Raw genomic sequence first — 21,548 nt, 5'->3', positions numbered from 1 at the left:
CTGACATGGGACTCGATCCCGGGTCTCCAGGATCAGGCCCTGGGCCAAAGGAGGCACTAAACCGCTGAGCCCCCTGGGCTGCCTGTCAGCTGGGATTTTGATAGGAATTTTGTTGAATCAGTAGATCAATTTAGGGAGTATTACTGCCTTAACAATTTTAAATCTTTAGATCCAAGAACATGAGGTATCTTTCTGTTTTTGTTTTATTAGAGAGCACTAGAGAGAGAGAGAGAGAGCAAGCATGAGTTTGGGGCACAGGGAGAGGGAGAAGCAGGCTACCCATTTAGCAGGGAGTCCGAGTGGGGCTTGATCCCAGGACTCTGGGATCAGGACCTCAGCTGAAGGCATATACTTAACTGATTGAGCCGCCGAGGTGCTCCAAGGTGTCTTTCTGTTTGTGTAGATCTTATTTCATTTCTTTCAGTGGTATTTTGAATTTTTTCTAGTTTTCAGTGCATGAGTCTTATACTTTAAGTTTATTTTTAAGTATTTTAAACTTTTCTATTATAAATGGGATTTAAAAAAATTTATTTTCGGGGATCCCTGGGTGGCGCAGCGGTTTGGCGCCTGCCTTTGGCCCAGGGCGCAATCCTGGAGACCCGGGATCGAGTCCCACATCGGGCTCCCGGTGCATGGAGCCTGCTTCTCCCTCTGCCTGTGTCTCTGCCTCTCTCTCTCTCTGTATGACTATCATAAATAAATAAAATTTAAAAAAAAAAAATTAAAAAAAAAATTTATTTTCAAATTGTTTATTGAAAGTATGTAGCAGAACAGTTGATTTTTGTATCCTGATCTTATATCTTCCAATCCTGCTAAACTCATTTATTTTTTTTTCTGCTAGTTTTTATAACTTAACTCTTTGCATTAAGTAATGGGACTTAATGAAAATACGCATTTTCTTTTTACTATATTAAAAGATAGGTTATTTTTTAAATGCATTTAATTATTTTTTAACTAAAAGTTTTCTGTTTCCTTTTTTTTTAAGATGTGATATTTCCTGGGGGATCCCTGGGTGGCGCAGCGGTTTAGCGCCTGCCTTTGGCCCAGGGCGCGATCCTGGAGACCTGGGATCGAATCCCATGTCAGGCTCCCGGTGCATGGAGCCTGCTTCTCCCTCTGCCTATGTCTCTGCCTCTCTCTCTCTCACTGTGTGCCTATGATAAAAAAAAAAAAAAAAAAGATGTGATATTTCCTGTGAATGATAGAATCTTATAAATGATGTAATTTCAAGATTTTTTATATAAATTTATATATAAAGCCCAAGGGCTGATAAATTAAGAACAAGTAAATTTGTATTTCTCTGTTCTGGTTACTTTGAACAAATGATATTTTTGGTTTAACTGTTTTGTCTTATGGTTTTTTAAGGTGTTGATATATTTAAGGAGTACAAATTGGGATACTCGAATTGCAGCAGGACAAGCTGTTGAAGCTATAGTGAAAAATGTACCTGAGTGGAATCCAGTACCAAGAACCAAACAAGGTGCTTTTAAGTGGTAAAAGTAGTTTGCAGTAAAATCTACCTATAGAATTAACTATACTGCACATTTTATATTTTAATAATTTAATGATAATTATCTAAAAATTATATTTTAAATTTTAATGATTAGATAATAAAATTTAAAGCTTAATTTTCAGGTGTAGCTTTGTCAGGAAATGACAATAAGGTGATTTTCACCATGCTTTTAAAAGACTACTAAACTATGTTTCTGTGTATGTTTTTTAAATTATTAACTGTACAGTATGCTTGATATAAAGGGATTATTGCTTCCCTCAAAGAATTTATGTCCTAAAAACAGAAACTAAATCAGTGCAATGTAAATATTTGAAGCAGTGCTTTTTTCTTGTTGCTGGGAGAATTAGTGTAATTGTTTTCTAAATTTAAGCACAATTATGTATAGCTATTTGGAGGGGCCTTTAGTTTTTAATGTGACCTTTAGATGTCTTTGAGTGGAAATTATTTTTCTGACTGCTTGCAACAATATTTAAAAATGATTGTATGCTTTTAAAAATTTATAAATGTATACATCTCAAGTGAAAATTTAACTTGGTGGTGCAATTTGATTTCATTTTCAAGTCACTTTGATGACATCACTTTTATCATGCATTTTATTTTAGCTTGTCTAAAATTTTTCTTTAATTATATGGCATCTTTTATGTTAAGTGACTCTATTAATTTGTCCTCTCTCATCAAATGAAACATAACCAGAAAAAGTTATAACTTGTTTTAGAAAAGAGCTTTTTCTTTCTCAGCTTATTTTCCCTGCTTATTTTGGTATATAGAGATATTAGAACTCATATTCTTTTTATAAAACATTATATTAGTTACACCAGCATTAAGGTTTATGGTAAGGTTGCTTGTCATCACTGGAAAATTAAAGCAATTAGACTTTAGTTTGATAAATGAATTATATGCAAGTGCCAGCTAAATAAACTGTTAAGTCAGTGAACAGTTACAGTATGTTTAAAAATTTTTAATGGCATAACCTTTTTTTTTTTTTTTTTTGAGGAAAGAAAACATTTTATAGAGGATTTTAGGCCTTAGATGAATATGTAATTTTAGCAGTTTATCAGGAGTTTATAATTTGCTCATATTATGAGGAGTCCTATTGAATGAATAATTGCTTTGTGTCATAGATATTCCTCAGGTATAGGGACAAATGATGGTTGTTGGCTTATATTTGAATATATTCTGTGAATATATTTGTTTTCCAAGTTAGCACTGTCATGTACTCAGGCTGTTATTTTGGTATTTTTAAACAGTTAATGGAGACAATATGATATTTAACATACATATTGCCATATGGGATGCATTTCTTTATATAATAATGTGCTTTTGTAGTGAAAAACAGCTATACATACACCCACTGATGTTCTGATAGTTTGTAGAAGGGGAGCCACCAACTAAATAGTTTATTCATAAATAAGAGCTAATCATAAATCACAATACTTTTCTATTTCTGCTGCCTTTTACTTAAAATGTTACATACACAACCACCCCAAGTGTTGCTGTTTTCTTTCATTCTACCCTTTGGTTTTGTGATCAAATTAAATATTTTCAACCTCATTTAGAATCTACTTCAGAAAGTGCTATGGAAGATTCACCTTCTACAGATCGATTGAATTTTGACAGATTTGATATATGTAGATTGTTACAACATGGGGCATCACTTTTGGGATCTGCTGGTGCAGAATTTGAAGTACAAGATGAAAAATCAGGTATGTAGTAGTCCTGTAGAAGAAAGTCTGAAATGTGTGTGTTTATCACTTGATATGCTACATATCAGTCATGCAAAGTCTTATTAATAGATGTTACAAAATGTAAATTGAAGTTTGTGGTTGGGAAAGAGGAGGCATTGTAGGTAGAGAAGATAACCAAAAGTACTTGGTCTAGGGTACCCGGGTGGCTCAGTGGTTTAGCGCCTGCCTTCAGCCCAGGGTGTGATCGTGGAGACCGAGGATTGAGTCCTGCATCAGGCTTCCTCCATGGAGCCTGCTTCTCCCTCTGCCTGTATCTCTGCCTCTCATGAATAAATAAAAATTTTAAAATAAATGAATAAATAAATGTATCGAGCATTAATGAACGAAGACCTGTGTGTTAACATTAGTTAAGTAATAACTAACATTATTAGTTTCAGGGGTAGAATTTAGTGATTCATGTTACCTGGTGCTCATTACATCAAGTACCCTCCTTAATGCCTGTCACCCAATTACCTCATCCCACAAATCCACCTCCCTTCCAGCAATCTTCAGTTTGTTTCCTAGAGTTAAGAATTTCTTGTGGTTTGCCTCCTCTGTTTTTATTTCATTTTTCCTTCCTTTCCCCTATGTTCATCCTGTTTTGTTTCTTTAATTACACTTAGTGTAATACCCTCTGGTTCCATCCATGTTGTTGTAAACAGCAAGATTTCATTCTTTTTGATGGTTGAGTGATATTCCATTACACATACACAACCATACCTCCTTTATTCATCTGTTGGTGGATATCTGGATTCTTTCCATAGTTTGTCTATTGTGGACATTGCTGCTATAATAAACATTGGAGTGCAGGTACCCCTTAGAATCACTATGTTTATATCCTTTAGGTAAATACATAGTAGTGCAATTGCTGGTCATAGGATAGCTCTATTTTTAAGTTTTTGAGGAACCTCCATACTGTTTTTCAGAGTGGCTGTACCAGCTTGCATTCCCACCAGCCGTATGAGTGTTCCCCTTTCTCCACACACAGCTTTACCAACATCCGTCATTTCCTGACTTGTTAATTTTAGCCATTCTGATTGGTGTCAGGTGGTATCTCATTGTGGGTTTTTAAAAAAATTTTATTTATTTATTCATGAGAGACACACAGAGAGAGGCAGACAAAGGCAGAGGGGGAAGCAGGATCCATGCAGGGAGCCTGATGTGGGACTTGATAAGACTCCAGGATCACACCCTGAGCCAAGGCAGATGCTTTAACCGCTAATCCACCCATGCATCCCTCATTGTGGTTTTGATTTGTATTTCCCTGATGCCGAATGATGTTGAGCATTTTTTCATGTGTCTGTTGGTATGTTTTCTTGGGAGAAATATTTGTTCATGTCTTCTGCCCGTTTCTGGACTGGATTATTTGGTTTTTGGGTGTTGAGTTTGATAAGTTCTTTATAGACTAGGCCTTTATCTGATCAGACATTTGCAAATATCTTCTCCTATTCTGTAGGTTGTCTTTGGGTTTTGTCGACTGTTTCCTTTGCTGTGCAAAAGCTTTTTATCTTGAAGTCCCAATAGTTCATTTTTGTCTATGTTTCCCTCACCTTTGGAGACATGTCTAGCAAGAAGTTCCTGTGGCTGAAATCTGAAATCAGAGAGGTTGCTGCCTGTGTTCTCTAAGATTCTGATGGATTCCTGTCTCACATTTAGGTCTTTCATCCATTTTGAGTTTCTTTTTTTGTATGGTGTAAGAAAGTGGGCCAGTTTAATTCTTTTGCATGTGGCTGTCCAATTTTCCCAACACCTTTTGTGTTTATTTTTTTTTTCCCCAACACCATTTGTTGAAGAGACTTTTTTTCCATTGGATATTCTTTCTTGCTTTGTTGATGATTAGTTGACCTTAGGGTTGAGAGTCCATTTCTGGGTTCTGTATTCTGTTCCATTGTTCTTTGTGTCTGTTTCTGTGCTAATAGTGTACTGTCTGAATGATTACAGCTTTGTAATACAGCTTGAAGTCTAGGACATTGCATTTCAAAGAACGAAACTCCACAAGTGACTCTGATGTAACTAGGATTGGGAACCCCAAGTTTTGGGCAACTCAGATTTTAATGCTGATAAGTCTCAGTATGCTGAACAGTGGTCATTTAAAATTCTCTAAATAGATTTTCTTTACATGTCTGCTTATCTGTGTTTTCTTATATATGAAGGACACATGCAGATTTAGTATAGGTGCTAGTTTGATTTTCCTTTGTATTTGTACAGGTTATTTTCTCCAGTAGGAATGAGAGGACTGAGTTTGGGTTCTGTGTAAGGGTCATGGACTTGTGATCCAGCATTCTTCACTTTTGGCTCCCTAGTGTTTTTCCCTCAAGGTAGAACAGTCTTAAATTAAAAAAAAAAAAAGAAAAAAGCTTTATTGAAATATAATTCACATACCATAAAATTCACCCATTTTTAAAGTGTACATTTCAGGGGCAGCCCCAGTGGCGCAGCAGTTTAGCGCCGCCTGCAGCCCAGGGCGTGATCCTGGAGACCCTGGATCGAGTCCCATATCGGGCTCTCTGGATGGAGCCTGCTTCTCCCTCTGCCTGTGTCTCTGCCTCTCATTCTCTCTTTGTGTCTCTATGAATAAATAAATAAAATCTTAAAAAAAAAAAAGTGTACATTTCAGTGGTGCTTAATATATTCACAGATATATGCCGTCAATTTTAGAATATTTTCCTTATCTCAAGAAGAAACCCTATATCCTTTATCTATCAACCTCCTACTCCCTACTTCCTTCCCTTCTAGGCCTTAAGCATCTTTCTGTCTCTGCCAGTTCTGGACAGTTCTTATGAATGGAATCATAATTAATGTGGTCTTTTGTAACTGGCTTCTTAGCAGAATGTTTCTAAGGTTTATCCATCCTGTAGTATATATCAGTACTTATTTCATTTTGTTTCCCTAAATAATTTTTTATTACTGTTACCAGATATATCAGCTTTTAATTATGGTAGAATACAGATAACATAAGATTTACATTTTAACTATTCTTAAGCGTATATTTCAGTAATATTAAGTACATTTACATTGTTGTGAGCCAATCTCCAGAACTCTCTTCATGTTGCAAAACTGAAACTTTATACACTAGTCCCCCTTATCCACAAAGGACATATTTCAAGACCCCCAGTGGTTGCCTGAAACTGTAAGTAGTACCAAGCCATATGTATTCTGTTTTTTCCTGTACATACAGAACTATGATAAAGTTTAATTTATAAATTAGGCACAGTGAGAGATTGACAACAATAAAATAGAACTATTATAATAATGCATTTTAAAAAAATATTTATTCATGAGAGACACAGATAGAGAGAGAGGCAGAGACACATAAGGAGAAACAGGCTCCATGCAGGAAGCCCAAAGTGGGACTTGTTCCCAGGACTTCAGGATCACGCCCTGGGCCAAAGGCAGGTGCCAAACTGCTGAGCTACCCAGGGATCCCCATAATAATGTACTTTAATAAAAGTTATATAAATCTCTCTTGAAATATTTTATTGTAATGTACTTACCCTTCTTGTGATGATGTGAGATGATAAAATGCCTATGTAATGTGATGAAGTAAGGTGAATGACCTAGGCAATGTGATGTAGCGTTAGGCTACTATTGACCTTCTGACAATATGTCAGGAACAAGATCATCTGCCTCTGGGCTAGACTTGTACCACAGAAAGTGAAACCATGGATGAGTGGGGGTTAAACAATTCCCATTCTTCTCTCCCTCCAGCCCCTAGTAACCACCATTCTACTTTCTGTTTTTGTGAATTTGACTATCCTGAGTACTTCATATAAGTAGAGTCATAACAGTATTTGTCCTTTTGTGATTGGCTTGTTTTGCTTAAGATAATCTCCTCAGGGTTCATAAGTGTCATAGCATGTATCAGAATTTCCTTCCTTTTTAAGGCTGAATAATATTCCAATGTGTGTTTATGCCACATTTTGTTTATTCATTCACCCATCTGTGGATATTTGGGTTGCTTCTACATTTTGGTATTGTAAATAATGCTGCTGTGAACATGGGTATACAAATATCTATTTGAATTCCTGCTTTTGGTTCTTTTGGTTATATACCCAGAAGAGAATTACTGGATCACATTGTATTTTTATTTTTAAATTTTTTAGGAACTGCCAAACTGTTTTAATAGTGGGTATACCATTTTACATTCACAAAAATTTCTAGTTTCTCCACATCCATGCTGTGTTGGGGGGCCCATAGGTGGCTATTAAATTAAAATGCAGATTATGACCTGCTGAATGAGAATGTTCAAACTACCCACATGGAATTGGCACATAGCCCCTCAACATCAAGTTCCCATTTTGTGGAAGTGAAAACCCCAGATTGTTTTGATGGAAGGCACGATTTCAATTCGCTCACACAAGGGAAATAAAATCACTTTGGGTATGGAGCCTTCTTTAAAAATAAATAAGTTTATTTCCATAGGAATGGATCTCATTTTACATATATTTGATAATTCATAGTAGGACAATGTGGGAATCTCAGTGAAAAGTCTTAGAGTGATTTGTTAGCTAGAACACTATTTTTAAATCATAGTTAGGACAGAGATAATGAATATGGTTGGTTTTATTGTCAGGAGGGGTGTTTTAATAGTTAAAAAATTGATCAAGTTTGATCTTCATTTATTAGACTTCTTATCTGATTTGGAGGAAATCTGTTTCTTTTCTATGTAAAGGTGAAGTGGATCCTAAAGAGAGGATAGCACGCCAACGGAAACTATTACAGAAGAAACTTGGTCTTAATATGGGAGAAGCCATTGGAATGAGTACTGAAGAACTCTTCAATGATGAAGATTTGGATTATACCCCAACTTCGGCAGCCTTTCTAAACAAACAACCTGTAGGTAAAATCTTTGGTTGTTTGATTACAAGTAATAATACAGAGGTTTTGTTTCATTTTTCCATGTAATTGCAATTAAAAAAATACTATTCTTAATTCTGCTAATTCCTGCTTGTTCCACCGTAATTTAGTGTCTTCATAAATCGGATTTCTGATAACACATCCTAAAGAGACAGAAGTTCAGCCTATTGTAGACTCTGGATTGACAGATTAAAAAGAGCTGTGGTTGACTTTTTAGGAACCACTGCTACTGAGAGATCCTAGAGATTTCCATTTTTCTTTAGTTAAAAAAAAATGTATTTGAGAGATTGAAGATAATAAGGGCTAGTATAATGATACTAGAGATCTTTAGATCTATGATTTGTTCTTTTGAGAAAGTAACAGACATGATAACACTTTCAAACAATACAAAAAGGTATACAATATGAAATAAAAGAAGTTTTACATAATTGTTGGACACCCATGTCTCCATGCCCCATAAGCAAGGGCATAAGTTACTGTACACAAGTATTTTTATCCTGTTAAGCCATATTTACATTTTCCCACTGCAAATAGCTGAATATGTAAGTATATATAGATTGAACATACACTTTTTTTTTTACTTTTCTGCATATCCATTTAATTTTTTTTAATTGGAGATCATACATTTTTTTGATAGCTTGATAGTTCTGCTCTGTATTCCTTTCTTTTCTCTGTTTTTCCAGTTCCCCTTGGATGCCTACATACTGCTGCTTTGTTTTGTTTTTGTTTTTATTTTTTTTCCTGTTAATGTCCCAAACTGTTTAAGCTCCAGTAAAAGTTGTGGCTCTCTCCTCAGAAAAATTCACGTATAAGTGAAACATTACCATTCAGGGATTTGGTATTCTTTCCTCTTGCCCCTGCAGTATCTTTTAGCATTTCCTGGTCCTTGTTAAGAATTTCTGCTTTGTCCTGAAACACTTATCTTCTTTCTCTTTTGGTCTTTTTCTTTGCCTTTTATGCTAGTTGTTTTCTAAACCATCAGAATTTGCAAACTCTTTTTTAGGGCTAAGGGAGTGTGTGTTGATGAATAGCTTTTGCAGACAAAATAATTGGAACGTTCCAGAGGAAAAAAAAGAGGTAGATGATAATAACACCAGGAAGGAACAGAAAGAAATGGGATACAAAGCATGAAGTAGAAATAAAAAAGAAAGAAGAAAATAGAATAAAGGAGAATAAAAATGTAATGTGATTACAATGTGGTAATTGTATATGGTATCTTAAGAAAAAAGGTGGGTCAGGTATATTAGAGAAAATGGGCTGTTGACAGAATAGTTATTTGTCGGATGGGCAACAGTCAGTTTGAAGTTGGCAAGATCCAAGTTGGATTGGCCTTATATGTCATGGACCTTTGGGAAGAGTTGTTTAATGCTACTTGTTGCTATAGTTTCATCACTATTTGTATTTATGCCAGTGTTCCCTGGACCAAGACTATAGTAGGGCATCAGTACTAGTGACCCTGATTGGTTGTCAAAGTGTGGATTTCAGTTGAATCTTTTTTTTTTTTTTTTTTTTTCAGTTGAATCTTAATCAGATGAGTGCAGAAAGGATTTTTAGGCTTGAGTTCAAAATATTTCTACCTCACAGACTTTATAATGTCTCCCAAGAATGAAAAAGACAGCAAAAACAGTAGACAGGGTAACCTGGGTGGTGCATTCAGTTGAGTGTCCAGTCAGGTCATGATCTCAGGATTGTGAGATCAAGCCCAGGGTCGGGCTCTGAGCTCAGTGAGGAGTCTGCTAAGGTTTCTCTCTCCCTCTACTTCTGCTGTTCCCTGTGCACACACACTCTCTCTCTCTCTCTCTCTCTCTCTCGTAAATACATCTTTAAAAAAACCCAAAATAAAGAAGCATAGAAGCAAAAAACAGTAGAAAGTGACTGCTTAAGAGGGAAGGAGCATATAATTTGGGTTATGTTGACTATAGGGTGCTGGATCACTTAATGGCTGTAAGTTTTAGTTTTTTCAACAGATGATGATTCTCAGTTTCTTTTACTGATAATTATTTATTATAACTTTTGGGGTGGTATTATGGTTATTCATTGATACATTTGTGTGTGTATACATATATATATATATATATATATATATATATATACACATATACATATACACACATACATATATATAGGTTTTGTTTTATTTTAAATCCAGTATCATTAACATACAGTGTTATATTAGTTTTGGGTGTATGATATATTGATGCAACAATTCTGTATATTACTCAGCTCATCAAGTAAGTGTACTCCTAATCTCCTTCACCTATTTCACCCATATCCCCACCCACCTCCCCTCTGGTGACCATCAGTTTGTTCTCTATAATTAAGAGTCTATTGGGGTGCCTGGGTGGCTCAGTTGGTTAAGTGTCTGCCTTTGGCTCAGGTCATGATCCCAGCATCCAGGGATTGAGCCCCACATCAAGCTCCTTGCTCAGTTGGGAGTCTGCTTCTCCCTCTCCCTGTTCTTATGCTCTCTTTTGCTCTCTTACTCTCTCCCTGTACCCCTCTCTCCCTCTCTTGTTCTCCATTTCTCCCTTTCCCTCTCAAAGTCTTTCTTTTTTTAAAGCCTGTTTTTGGTTTGTCTGTCTTGTTTTTCTTTGTTCATTTGTTTTATTTCTTAAATTCCACCTATGAGTGAAATCATATGGCATTTGTCTTTTTCTGATTATTTTGCTTAGCATTATCATCTCTAAATCTATTATTGCCAATGGCAAGATTTCATTTTTTATGGCTGAATAATATTCTGTTGTATCTCTGTACCACATCTTTATTACTGTGGCTAATTTGAGGTATCACCTTTTTAAAACCCTCTCTGTAGGTTATGATCATACATTTTTGTCACATCTGTGACAATAAAAGTTAAGAAACACACAAGCATCTGTTGGAAATTGGAAGAATATGGAAAAAAGAAGAGAGTGAAATTGTGGTAGAGCCATACAACAGAATAACACAATGCTGTCAAAATGTAGTTAATTTGGCTATAGTGAAATTCATAGACTTAGTCCTCTTCTGAGGCTATGACTATCGTTTATTTTAACTTCAAAAGTTCAAACTCAGCATTCTTTTATTCTTTTAGACTCTCCAGGCAGCTGAATTGATTGACTCAGAATTTCGAGCAGGAATGAGTAATAGACAAAAGAACAAAGCTAAAAGAATGGCCAAGTTATTTGCAAAACAGAGATCCAGGGATGCAGTGGAAACTAATGAGAAGAGGTAGTAATCTTTTTTTGCTTATTCATTTAAAATAGTGATGCTTTGTAGCTTAAATCTGTGTCTGCTTGATTTTTAAAAACATTTGCTGACTTTGTCTTTGGCTGTAGAGTACCTTTGGATTGTCTTGTCTATTGACAGAGATTATTTACTATTGGTGGGAACTAGGAGAATTTACATATGCAGATTTTTTTGTTAGGATGGGGGCTGAAGCTCTTCCAAGGGAAGTGCATTCCAAATAGAGAGAACAAGTGTAAATGCCTTAATCATAGACTGTTCAAGAAACAGAAAGAAAGGCAGTACGTCTAGGATAAGTAGAGAGAAGTGAGGGTGGTACAGAGTGAAGTCAGAGAGATGGTCTAAGGGCCACAAGTTAAGAATATTACTTGAGTATAGAACTGTCGCAGTATTATATTACCTGTCTTCCAGCCTGGGGACTAAGCCAAATAACAGGTAATAATGCAGGTTTGTTTACCGAATCTTGTTGTAGGAAAAATTCTGGATATACCCACTGACCTTTTTCTTAATGAATTAATAAAAGTGATATCTGTGTATGGTTTGGAAAAGCACTACTAAGAGTAGTTCAGAACAACCCTTCAGAAGCACTTTAAGGGATGTATTAAAATACAGATTTTCATACCCCACTCTGCTGTGTTGAATCAAGATCTTGGTCTAGACGTGTTTGAGTAAATGATAGAACGCATGAGGACTTACAAAGGCTTTTTGCAAGTGACAGAACCTTTTGTTTCCATTCACATAAAACTAAAAAGTAAGTTTACGGCATTTATTTAAAGACTAGATACAAAGGGGGAATAAGGGCAGTTCCGGTGGTGCAGCGGTTTAGCGCCGCCTGCAGCCCAGGGCGTGATCCTGGAGTCCCACGTCAGGCTCTCTGTATGATGCCTGCTTCTCCCTCTGCCTGTGTCTCTGCCTCTCTCTCTCTGTCTCTATGAATAAATAAATCTTAAAAAAAAATCAAAGGGGGAATAAATAATAAACATCTATTTGGTGTAAATTTTTACGTGGGGTTAAATTTCTTTGTTTGGGGTTCTTTTTAGTATGAAATTTTTATTAAGCTTTATTAAACAGCAGGTTTATTTTAAAAGAACAACTTACTAGGACTGCATATAGTAATCTGTGTCTGTTGGCTTTTTTCATATAAGCAGATTTCCCCAAATATTTGAATATTGAAATAGTAGATCTTACTTTTCAGAGTTCATGATTTATTCATTCTGCAAATATTTACTGAATAGCTTCTAAGTGCCAGATACTATTCTAGGCCCTCAGGATGCATTGGTGAATAAAATAGATTAAAATTCTGCCTTCATGAAGCTTATATTCTAGAGGAAAAAATGAAGAAGATAAGTAAGTAGGGGCACCTGCCTGGCTCAGTCGGTAGAGCATGCAACTCTGGGTCTTGGGGTTGTAAATTTGGCCCCATGTTGGGTAGAGATAACTTAAAAAAAAAAAGGAAGATAAGTAATATCATGTTAATGGTAAGGATTAAAAAAGACAAAGGAGATGAAACAAGGAAGTAACATGAAATGTTTTGTGGGGAGAGAGTTTGGAATTTGGATAGCATAGTCAGGGAGGGATTCACAGAAGTGACTTTTCATTAAAGATTCGAAAGAAGTAAGGATGCTAGTCCTATGAATATTTGGAAAAGACATTACAAGTAGAGCCTGGAAAGAGAAACATGCCTAAAAAGTTCATGGGTAGTATGGTGACCAACCAATGTGGCTAGATTGGAGAGAATTAGAGGAAGAATAATAGAGAGTGAATTAGGGGAATAATAATAAGGAATGAGATTAAGGAGGGTTAGATTTCTTTCATCACATTTACAAAAAATGGTTAGCCAAATCTAATTATTAAGATGGGGGGGGATATTTATGGAGAATAATCCTGTATATACCTTAACTCTGCTAATTGTGAATACTGAATAGTTTCATTTGCCTTCTCTTTTGTAATGTTTTATTACTATGCTAGCCTCAATATTTTTGTTCGTTATAAAGTAACATTTCCTCAGATTTTCTGGATACATTTTTCATTGGTCAGTTGTCTCTGTTTTTCAAAAGCTAGTAGGATTATAGTATGTTACTCAATATATTAGTTTCCTCCAGGGTACAAAAGCCTAGAAAAGTTATGCTGGGTCAGATTTAGGTTGTTAGACCAAGATCATTTAAAACAAAAAGGAGGGGGATCCCTGGGTGGCGCAGCGGTTTGGCGCCTGCCTTTGGCTCAGGGCTTGATCCTGGAGACCCGGGATCAAATCCCACGTCGGGCTCCCGGTGCATGGAGCCTGCTTCTCCCTCTGCCTATGTCTCTGCCTCTCTCTCTCTGTGTGTGTGACTATCATAAATAAATAAAAATTAAAAAAAAAATGCTTTAAAACAAAAAGGAGGGATCCCTGAGTGGCTCTAGTTTAGCACCGCCTTCAGTCCAGGGCTTGATCCTGGAGTCCCAGGATCGAGTCCCAAATCAGGCTCCCTGCATGGAGTCTGCTTCTCCCTCTATCTGTGTCTCTGCCTCTCTCTGTTTCTCTCATGAATGAATAAATAAAATCTTAAAAAAAAAAAAAAAAAAGGAGAAGAGCTGATTGTTGATAGGAAGTAAAAAAGACTTGTTAGATTTGAGATTCAGTTTGAAAGCAAGAATTCATGGATCTATTTTACATTCATCAGTAAGAGTAGGAGAGTATTTTTACCCAAAACTTTTTAAATGGTTAATCTTATTTGATATATGAAATTTAGGCAAACCATATAAGTAGAATATGGCAAAACATTGGTTCAAATGATGGATTCTGACATTCATTGTGGTTGACATTATTCTTCATTCACTTTTTAAAATGGTGACTTTTATTTTTTTAGCAATGATAGCACTGATGGGGAACCAGAAGAAAAGAGAAGAAAAATAGCAAATGTTGTTATTAATCAGTCTGCAAATGATTCCAAAGTCTTGATTGATAATGTTCCAGAGAGTTCTTCCTTAATTGAAGAGGTACTATTAAAATGCCCTGAGGTGTCTTTTGAAATCATTTATAATTTTTTCATACTAATATGATAGTAGATAGTATTTAATAATCTGCCCATTGAGAGAAATTTTATTGTATCTTTACTTCATTAGTAAAAATTTTAATTATTTAAATTTTAATTAAATTAAAATTTAAAAGCTTATTACTATAGATTTACAAATATTAAATTACTTAAATTGTGAGCATAAATCGGAACTTTTGAATTAGTACTAATTCTGTTTTTCTTATTCAGACAAATGAATGGCCGTTAGAAAGCTTTTGTGAAGAACTTTGCAATGACCTTTTTAATCCCTCCTGGGAGGTAAGATTTCTTTATTCCAGCTTCTCTCAGCTCTATATTTTTTGTTTTTGTTTTTTCTAATGAAGGGAGCCATGTCAAACACAATCTGTTAGGGTCCCTATTCTTTCCCTGTATACCTCTCAGGATACTTACTGACCCAGGCACTTCATATCATTCACCTTCTAAGTAGAAAACTTGAGACTCATTTTCACCTTTCATATACTTTTTGGTCGTTATTTCTTTAGTGATCTGTTCATTTCTTTTCATTTTTTTAGCTGTAGTATCTCTGGCATATCTCTTCCAAATAGTAAAAACTTCCTTTTTAAGTGGACAATTTTAGTTAAGAGCAGTAGTTTCCATACCAGCTTGTTAGTCTCAGAAATGTACATCTTGATCAGATCCCAGTATATAAAAGAGATGAAAGTGAAATTCCTCTGATTGAAGTTCAGGGTCGGTGGTCTCAAAGCATTCTGTCCTACGTTGGTTGGCTTCTGGGTGATTTAAAAAACAGTGCTCTGGAATACCTTTTAGGGGCATTTCTTCTCTTTGATGTCTTCTGTTTAAAAGTATTCAAGTCTTGAGTGCTTGGGTGGCTCGGTCAGTTAAACATCTGCCTTCAGCTCAGATCATGAGTTCTGCATTGGGCTCCCTGCTCAGCGGGGAGTCTGCTTCTCTCTCTGCCCTTCCCCCCCTGCTGTCTCTCTCAAATAAATAAATAAATAAATAAATAAATAAATAAATAAATAAATAAATAAATAAAATAAAATAAAATCTTTAAAGTTATTCAAGTCTTACCGTAAATTGAATCTTAAGTGAGTGAATGCAGTGTCAGTGGCCCATTTGCTCCCTTCCAGATGATATTTCAGAAGGCCAGAGGGTGACAGTGAAGCATTAGTCATGAGACAGTTGAATTCTCTTCCTTTCACACTTACTCTGGTAGCTTTGGAACTTAGTTTTAATATATGTATTTCTAAAATATTGATGTTGGGTCTATCGGAAACAACATATGATTCTTTCCTCTCTTTTGCTGAGGATAATGCTGAATGCAGGTAAAGGGTAGGGAAGTGACAGCCATATAGATTAATATCTTAGAAGGATTTTAGAATAATTGTTTTCTTAGCTTGATTTTAGAAAAATTCAATATAACCAAATCATGAAATTAATATACCTAATTTTTCTTGGATAGCAGAGGGATGACATATTCTGACTGTCATTTTGGTTTATTCTGATTTCTTAAAAATTTACTATCCCTTTTTCATATTGAAGAGAAGTTAAACTTAGTTTCTTAAGCATTTAGCCTCTGACATTTGCTTCTTGTTTGTTTTTAGGTTCGGCATGGTGCAGGCACTGGACTTAGGGAAATCCTTAAAGCTCATGGAAAAAGTGGTGGTAAAATGGGAGATAGCACTTTAGAAGAGGTATGTGTAGTAAAGGACCAGTTATCACTATATTTCAGTAGTTGAATTCTTTTCCCAAGCCAGGGAAGTTCCAGAGCTTGGGCCATGACATAGAAGTAATAAGTAGATAAATAATAAGAAATATGGAAAGCTGAATGTGAGGAAAAAAGTAAAAAGGTTGGGAAGAAGTCTGTTTACTAACATAGAAAGAATGAGCTCATGAGAAAGATATGTTCAGAAACACTAAGTAAAAAATACATAGAAGCAAGAGTACTTGAGCCAGGATATAATGGACTGGAAAGTAGAGTAAGAAGGACAGGGGGATAGTTTAGAGGTCATTAAGCAGTATGTCTGGTGTAGCATGAGACACTGGTAGTAGGATAGATACATGACAGATATAATTGAAATCAGAGCAACTTTGAGTAGTTTCTTAATTTCTCTTGGAGTGCAAGTAACAGAATTGATGAATTTTAAAGATTTTGGTATGGTACATTTGAACCTAATTAATCAACAAACAAGATGTGGTTAGTATCAGAGATAGTAATTGGACTATACTATATTTTGGTTATTGTCCAGTCTGTCCCAATATTTAGTTTTGATTTTGGACCTAATGTTTCTTCAACCCCCAATACAAAGTATGATCTTCATCTGTTAATTAAAAAATGATTGTTTTAACAGATGATTCAGCAGCATCAAGAGTGGTTGGAAGACTTAGTTATTAGACTTCTTTGTGTTTTTGCGTTAGACAGATTTGGAGACTTTGTTTCTGATGAAGTAAGTATCACCTAAGAGAGGCTTTGCCCAATCATATTTCAAATGTAATGGAATAAGTCTTTTGTAATAATGAGTTTTCTTCCTTTCTTGTTCATAGGTTGTAGCACCAGTTCGTGAAACTTGTGCTCAGACATTAGGTGTGGTGTTAAAACACATGAATGAAACAGGAGTTCATAAAACTGTGGATGTGCTGCTTAAATTACTTACACAAGAACAGTGGGAAGTTAGACATGGTGGTCTGCTAGGAATAAAGTATGCTTTGGCAGTTCGTCAGGTAAACACTTCAGTTTTTGAAGCATGTGTGGGAGAGTTATTTCCCCCCTTAGTTTATTTTCATTAAGTATATGAAATGGCCCTGGATTCTTAGTGTTAAAGATAAGCCAGCCTCTTTGAGGTAGTGTCATAGACCTAGGTGGTGCTAATAAGAATTTAAGTACAAATCAAAAGATGGTTCATTAGGTTTGAAAAACTGTTCCTGTTTCATAGCCAGACCAATTCTCAGAGAGGTTCCTAGTGTATGATCCTATGAGTAGCCCCTGTGGGGCCTCCTTTTGAGGAAACTGAAAGAATAGATTGGAGTTAGGAGAAGCAGGAAGGGATGGCTTTTCCTGCCTTCTCTCACACCCGTTTTGATTGTTATTGGTGTTGAATAAGACATACAAGTTGAGGTTCCAGCACCAGTGGTATATATGCATGTGTGTTCAACACAGGGAGTTCATAGTTCTACTTGGAAAAATATTTTCTGATATTTTAAGCCACATTGAATAATAAAGTACTTGATACTGTTGTAGTCTTTTTCAAGTGGGATTAGTTACACATAGGCTTCTGTTGATGTTATTTTTCTTTTTTGTTTATGTGATTCCTTTTTAATGAAGGTTGGGATTTATGGGGCACCTGGCTGGTTCAGTTGGAGAAGCATATGACTTGATCTCAGGGTTGTGAGTTGGAGCCCCACATTTAGTGTAGAGATTACTTAAAATAATAAAACTAAAAAAATTAGGATTTATGCTTTCATATGATAAATTTAATAAAAAATGTTTAAGTACAATAATTGTATTATGGAAGATTAATCTATTTTGATACACTGTTTTACAGGATGTAATTAATACTTTATTGCCTAAAGTTTTAACTAGAATAATTGAAGGACTTCAGGACCTTGATGATGATGTCAGAGCTGTTGCTGCAGCATCATTAGTACCTGTGGTAGAAAGCCTTGTGTATCTTCAGACACAGAAGGTAAATTAAATCTTTTCGCATTTTCTTCTATAGAGCTTGTTTATATTCACGGTGTAGAGTATTAGGAAAAACATTAAGTACTTTTTTCTCCTTCATCCTCCATTTTCTTTTTTCTTAAGATTTTATTTTTAAGTAATCTCTACACCCAGTGTGGGGCTCAAATTTACGGCCTTGAGATTGAGAGTTGTGTGCCCCACCAACTGAGCCAGCCAGGCACCCCATCCTCCATTTTTCTTATGACAGTCCTCTAATGTATGCAATTTCAGATGCAATTTCAGTTATATATTATCCTTGGAGGAGTGAATTTTGTCTATTAATTTTCTTCTCCTTCATGTAGAGAGTATATATAAGGAACTTCTTTGAGAAGAAAGCAACCGTTTTTTTATTTTACTCCTTGTTTTTAGACATATGGGATTTTTGTTTGTTTTTTTTTGTTGTTTTTTTTTTTTTTTTGATTTTTGTTTGTTTTGATTTTGGCTTTAGGTTTTTTTAATCTGGTCTCATTTTTTGAAATACCTCTTTTAAGATCTGACTTTCAAAATTATCAAAATCAGAACATGAATATTTGGAAGTGCAGTAAGCAGTATTTATTTAAAAGCTCAAAAACTAAATTTGTCTTTTCATGATGATTAGTATTGTATTAAATATATTAAAGTTGCTTTACACAGAGGGTCATGTCTTGTATATGTACACTATATTGTTCTCAGAGTTTTGGTTTTTTTTTAATAAAATAGAGTATTGGAGTAATAATGAGTATTGGCTACTTTATTTCTTGAATTCTCCCTCCCGTTATGAGCCTGGTTAGGAAGGGAAGCACCAAAGTAGAGTTGAGTGGCATTTAAAGAGGGGTAGAGAATTAATATAAGTAAATAACATCTCCCTCCTTAATTTTGCTCAAAACTGTTACTATCCAAAGGTGTGAGGATTATATATGTTTTTGAATTAGTAGTGACTAAAGTTTGGCATAGCTTGTGCATATTTTGTGTAAAATGTTTTCTTAATAACTGATCTTATAGGTACCCTTCATTATAAATACATTATGGGATGCTCTGCTGGAACTAGATGATCTTACAGCTTCAACAAATAGTATTATGACTCTTCTTTCATCCTTATTAACTTATCCTCAGGTCCAACAATGCAGGTAATTATTTGTAGTTAGTGGAATAAAGTAAAAAGTGTTTACATACATTTCCAGATAATGAAACCTAAGAATACAATAGTAGAGCATCTTTAAGAACAGCACTGTGAGTTGGGGATGCCAGCCAAAGACTATATTCTCAAGCAGCCTTTTCTTCTTTAATCTCTAACCACTGGCACATTTGAGGCAGGAAATTAAAAAGGTCATCTCCTTTACCCTTTCGTTGCATTGGTTTTATAATTCTTCTCTTGTTCATACTATTATAGTTAACTTCAGAAATATAATGGAATAGCAAAATAAGTGCCTGTAAAAGCAAGTGAAGAGAAAAAGTGGCAGGGCATATATGGAATTTCCTAATTTTCAGGTATTTTTAATTAATAATGAAAGCTATAGGCATTAAATGAGTTCATCTGTGTGAAAGCCCTTTTCAAGCTGCAAAATGCAAGAGTTATTTTTAATCGCACTAAATCAGAGGTTGGCAGACTTTTTCGGTGAAAGTCCAGATGGTGGTATTTTGGTTTTGTGGGCCATGTGATCATTGTCAAAAGTACTCAGCAATGCCATTCTAATACAAAAGCATCCATAGACAGTATATAAAGGAATGGATATGGCTGTGTTCCAATAAAACTTTATTTAAAAAATTGGGTAGAGTGGGTTTGGACCATAAGCCTTTGTTAATAACTACCCTAAATAAAGGACTTAGGACTTAAAAGAAAAATCATTAAGTAGACAGTGTCAGGAAAGTTAAATAACATAAGAAAATGAAAGTAGTAGTGAAAATTCTGTTAATTCAATGTGATAGATATAATGTGGTTTTTAATTTCTTTCAAAGTTGCCTTATTAGAAAGTTTGCTTCATATATTTGGCAGATACTTTCCATCTTATGTAAGAAATAAATGCAGCATGTCATTAGGAACATGAATAGTTACACTATTAACAAGACCTTATTATAATGTTTTTACATAGTTGGAGTCTTATGTCTCTGTGTGCATGTGTTTAAGTTAAAATTTTATAAATAAATTTACTAAATGTTTAAGTAAATGTAAGAAGTGATGTTCATACAAACCTGTAAGTAATGAAAATAGTGTTAAAAGATAGACATTCGGAGGGGAACCACAAAAGAATGGATAGTTACACCTGCCATATTCTTTTTTATTCATGCCTTTTTCTACAGTTACATATTTTAAATGCTGTTATACATCATTTCCTAATTCAAGGTAATTTTTATAGTAAATGACTCATGTATGTGCAGGAATTCTGTGGTCTAAGTTGTTAGCATAGATGTGACATTTCTTGCTTTTCCATTTAAACTCTAATCTGTGAGAAGGAAGATATTTGAGTTTTCTTAACTTAGTAATGCTAAATAAGGATAATGAATTTCAAAGCTACTACCATACAACCTCTTGCTCATTTGATATGTGACAGAGATGACCCCAAAAGGAAATGTAAGTTATGTGCATCTATTGATTACCTATTGGGGTTAGCCATGAGCAAGAATGAATTAACAATCTTGATTTTGTGTAGCCTGACTACCAGTTAAGATACATATCCCATTTTCATGAGTAAGAACAGATTGAAAATAAGGACAGTTATATTCGAAAGTTTATTTGAAAAAGGTAATTCATGCTATTAGTGCCGTAGAACCTAATATTTCTTTTGCCTGCATTTGCTCTGGCTATTGTGGTGCTATAATAACAGTTCTGAATGAGGATGTTAAATGAATGTTCATATGAAAACTGTATTATCTTTTTAAAATTTATTCATCAAGAAAGATACTAGGTCCACAAGGACATATTTAGATAATGTATTAACATAGTTACAACTGAGAATGAGTAACATTGTGTTTTCTTTTTTAGTATTCAGCAGTCACTCACAGTTTTAGTTCCACGTGTCTGGCCTTTTTTGCATCACACTATATCATCAGTTCGAAGAGCAGCACTGGAAACTCTATTTACATTATTATCGACACAGGACCAGGTAAGAACTAATAATTATGTCTAGTGATCTTGAAATTATATAAAATAATTTTATAAAATAAATCTGACCACCAGGTTACTCTTGCTACATATCCAAAGATCAGGAGAATGCTGGACCTAATAGCGGTGGTATGGTGACCATGTAGACACATAAGAGTATAATCCCCATGAGGGCAGGAACATTTTTATATTTTGCTCTAGGTCATATTCCCAGTGCTTGGAATAGTACTTAACACATAGGAGGCCTTCAACAAATTTATGAGTGGAAGATGGATTGAATAGTCTGTTAGAGACCTATTCAGTTTTTGCTTGCTTTTTGTGGTTGACAGCTGGATGGTTGTCAGAATTGGCAGAGCTCATTCCAGATTAGGAGGCTACAGTTGGAGCTCTACAGTATGATTCCTTAAGAATGATGATG

General features: G+C 35.1%; 1 protein-coding gene across 1 annotated transcript in view; it reads left to right on the top strand.

The window, feature by feature from the left end:
• The first annotated feature begins 1,365 nt into the window (after positions 1-1,365).
• BTAF1 (B-TFIID TATA-box binding protein associated factor 1) overlaps positions 1,366-21,548 on the top strand; it is a 74,311-nt gene continuing 54,128 nt past the window's right edge. The window contains exons 1-12 of the mRNA XM_041744207.1: positions 1,366-1,480; positions 3,070-3,216; positions 7,910-8,073; positions 11,165-11,301; positions 14,166-14,295; positions 14,562-14,630; positions 15,938-16,027; positions 16,685-16,780; positions 16,878-17,054; positions 17,876-18,016; positions 19,033-19,157; positions 21,011-21,131. Coding sequence (XP_041600141.1) covers positions 3,090-3,216; positions 7,910-8,073; positions 11,165-11,301; positions 14,166-14,295; positions 14,562-14,630; positions 15,938-16,027; positions 16,685-16,780; positions 16,878-17,054; positions 17,876-18,016; positions 19,033-19,157; positions 21,011-21,131 — 1,377 coding nt within the window. The 5' untranslated portion in view covers positions 1,366-1,480; positions 3,070-3,089. The remainder of the gene's footprint in view (positions 1,481-3,069; positions 3,217-7,909; positions 8,074-11,164; positions 11,302-14,165; positions 14,296-14,561; positions 14,631-15,937; positions 16,028-16,684; positions 16,781-16,877; positions 17,055-17,875; positions 18,017-19,032; positions 19,158-21,010; positions 21,132-21,548) is intronic.

The sequence above is a fragment of the Vulpes lagopus genome, chromosome 2, assembly GCF_018345385.1.
Source record: "Vulpes lagopus strain Blue_001 chromosome 2, ASM1834538v1, whole genome shotgun sequence".
NCBI classification, from domain to species: Eukaryota; Metazoa; Chordata; class Mammalia; order Carnivora; family Canidae; genus Vulpes; species Vulpes lagopus.
This window is presented reverse-complemented; position numbering and strand designations above follow the sequence as displayed.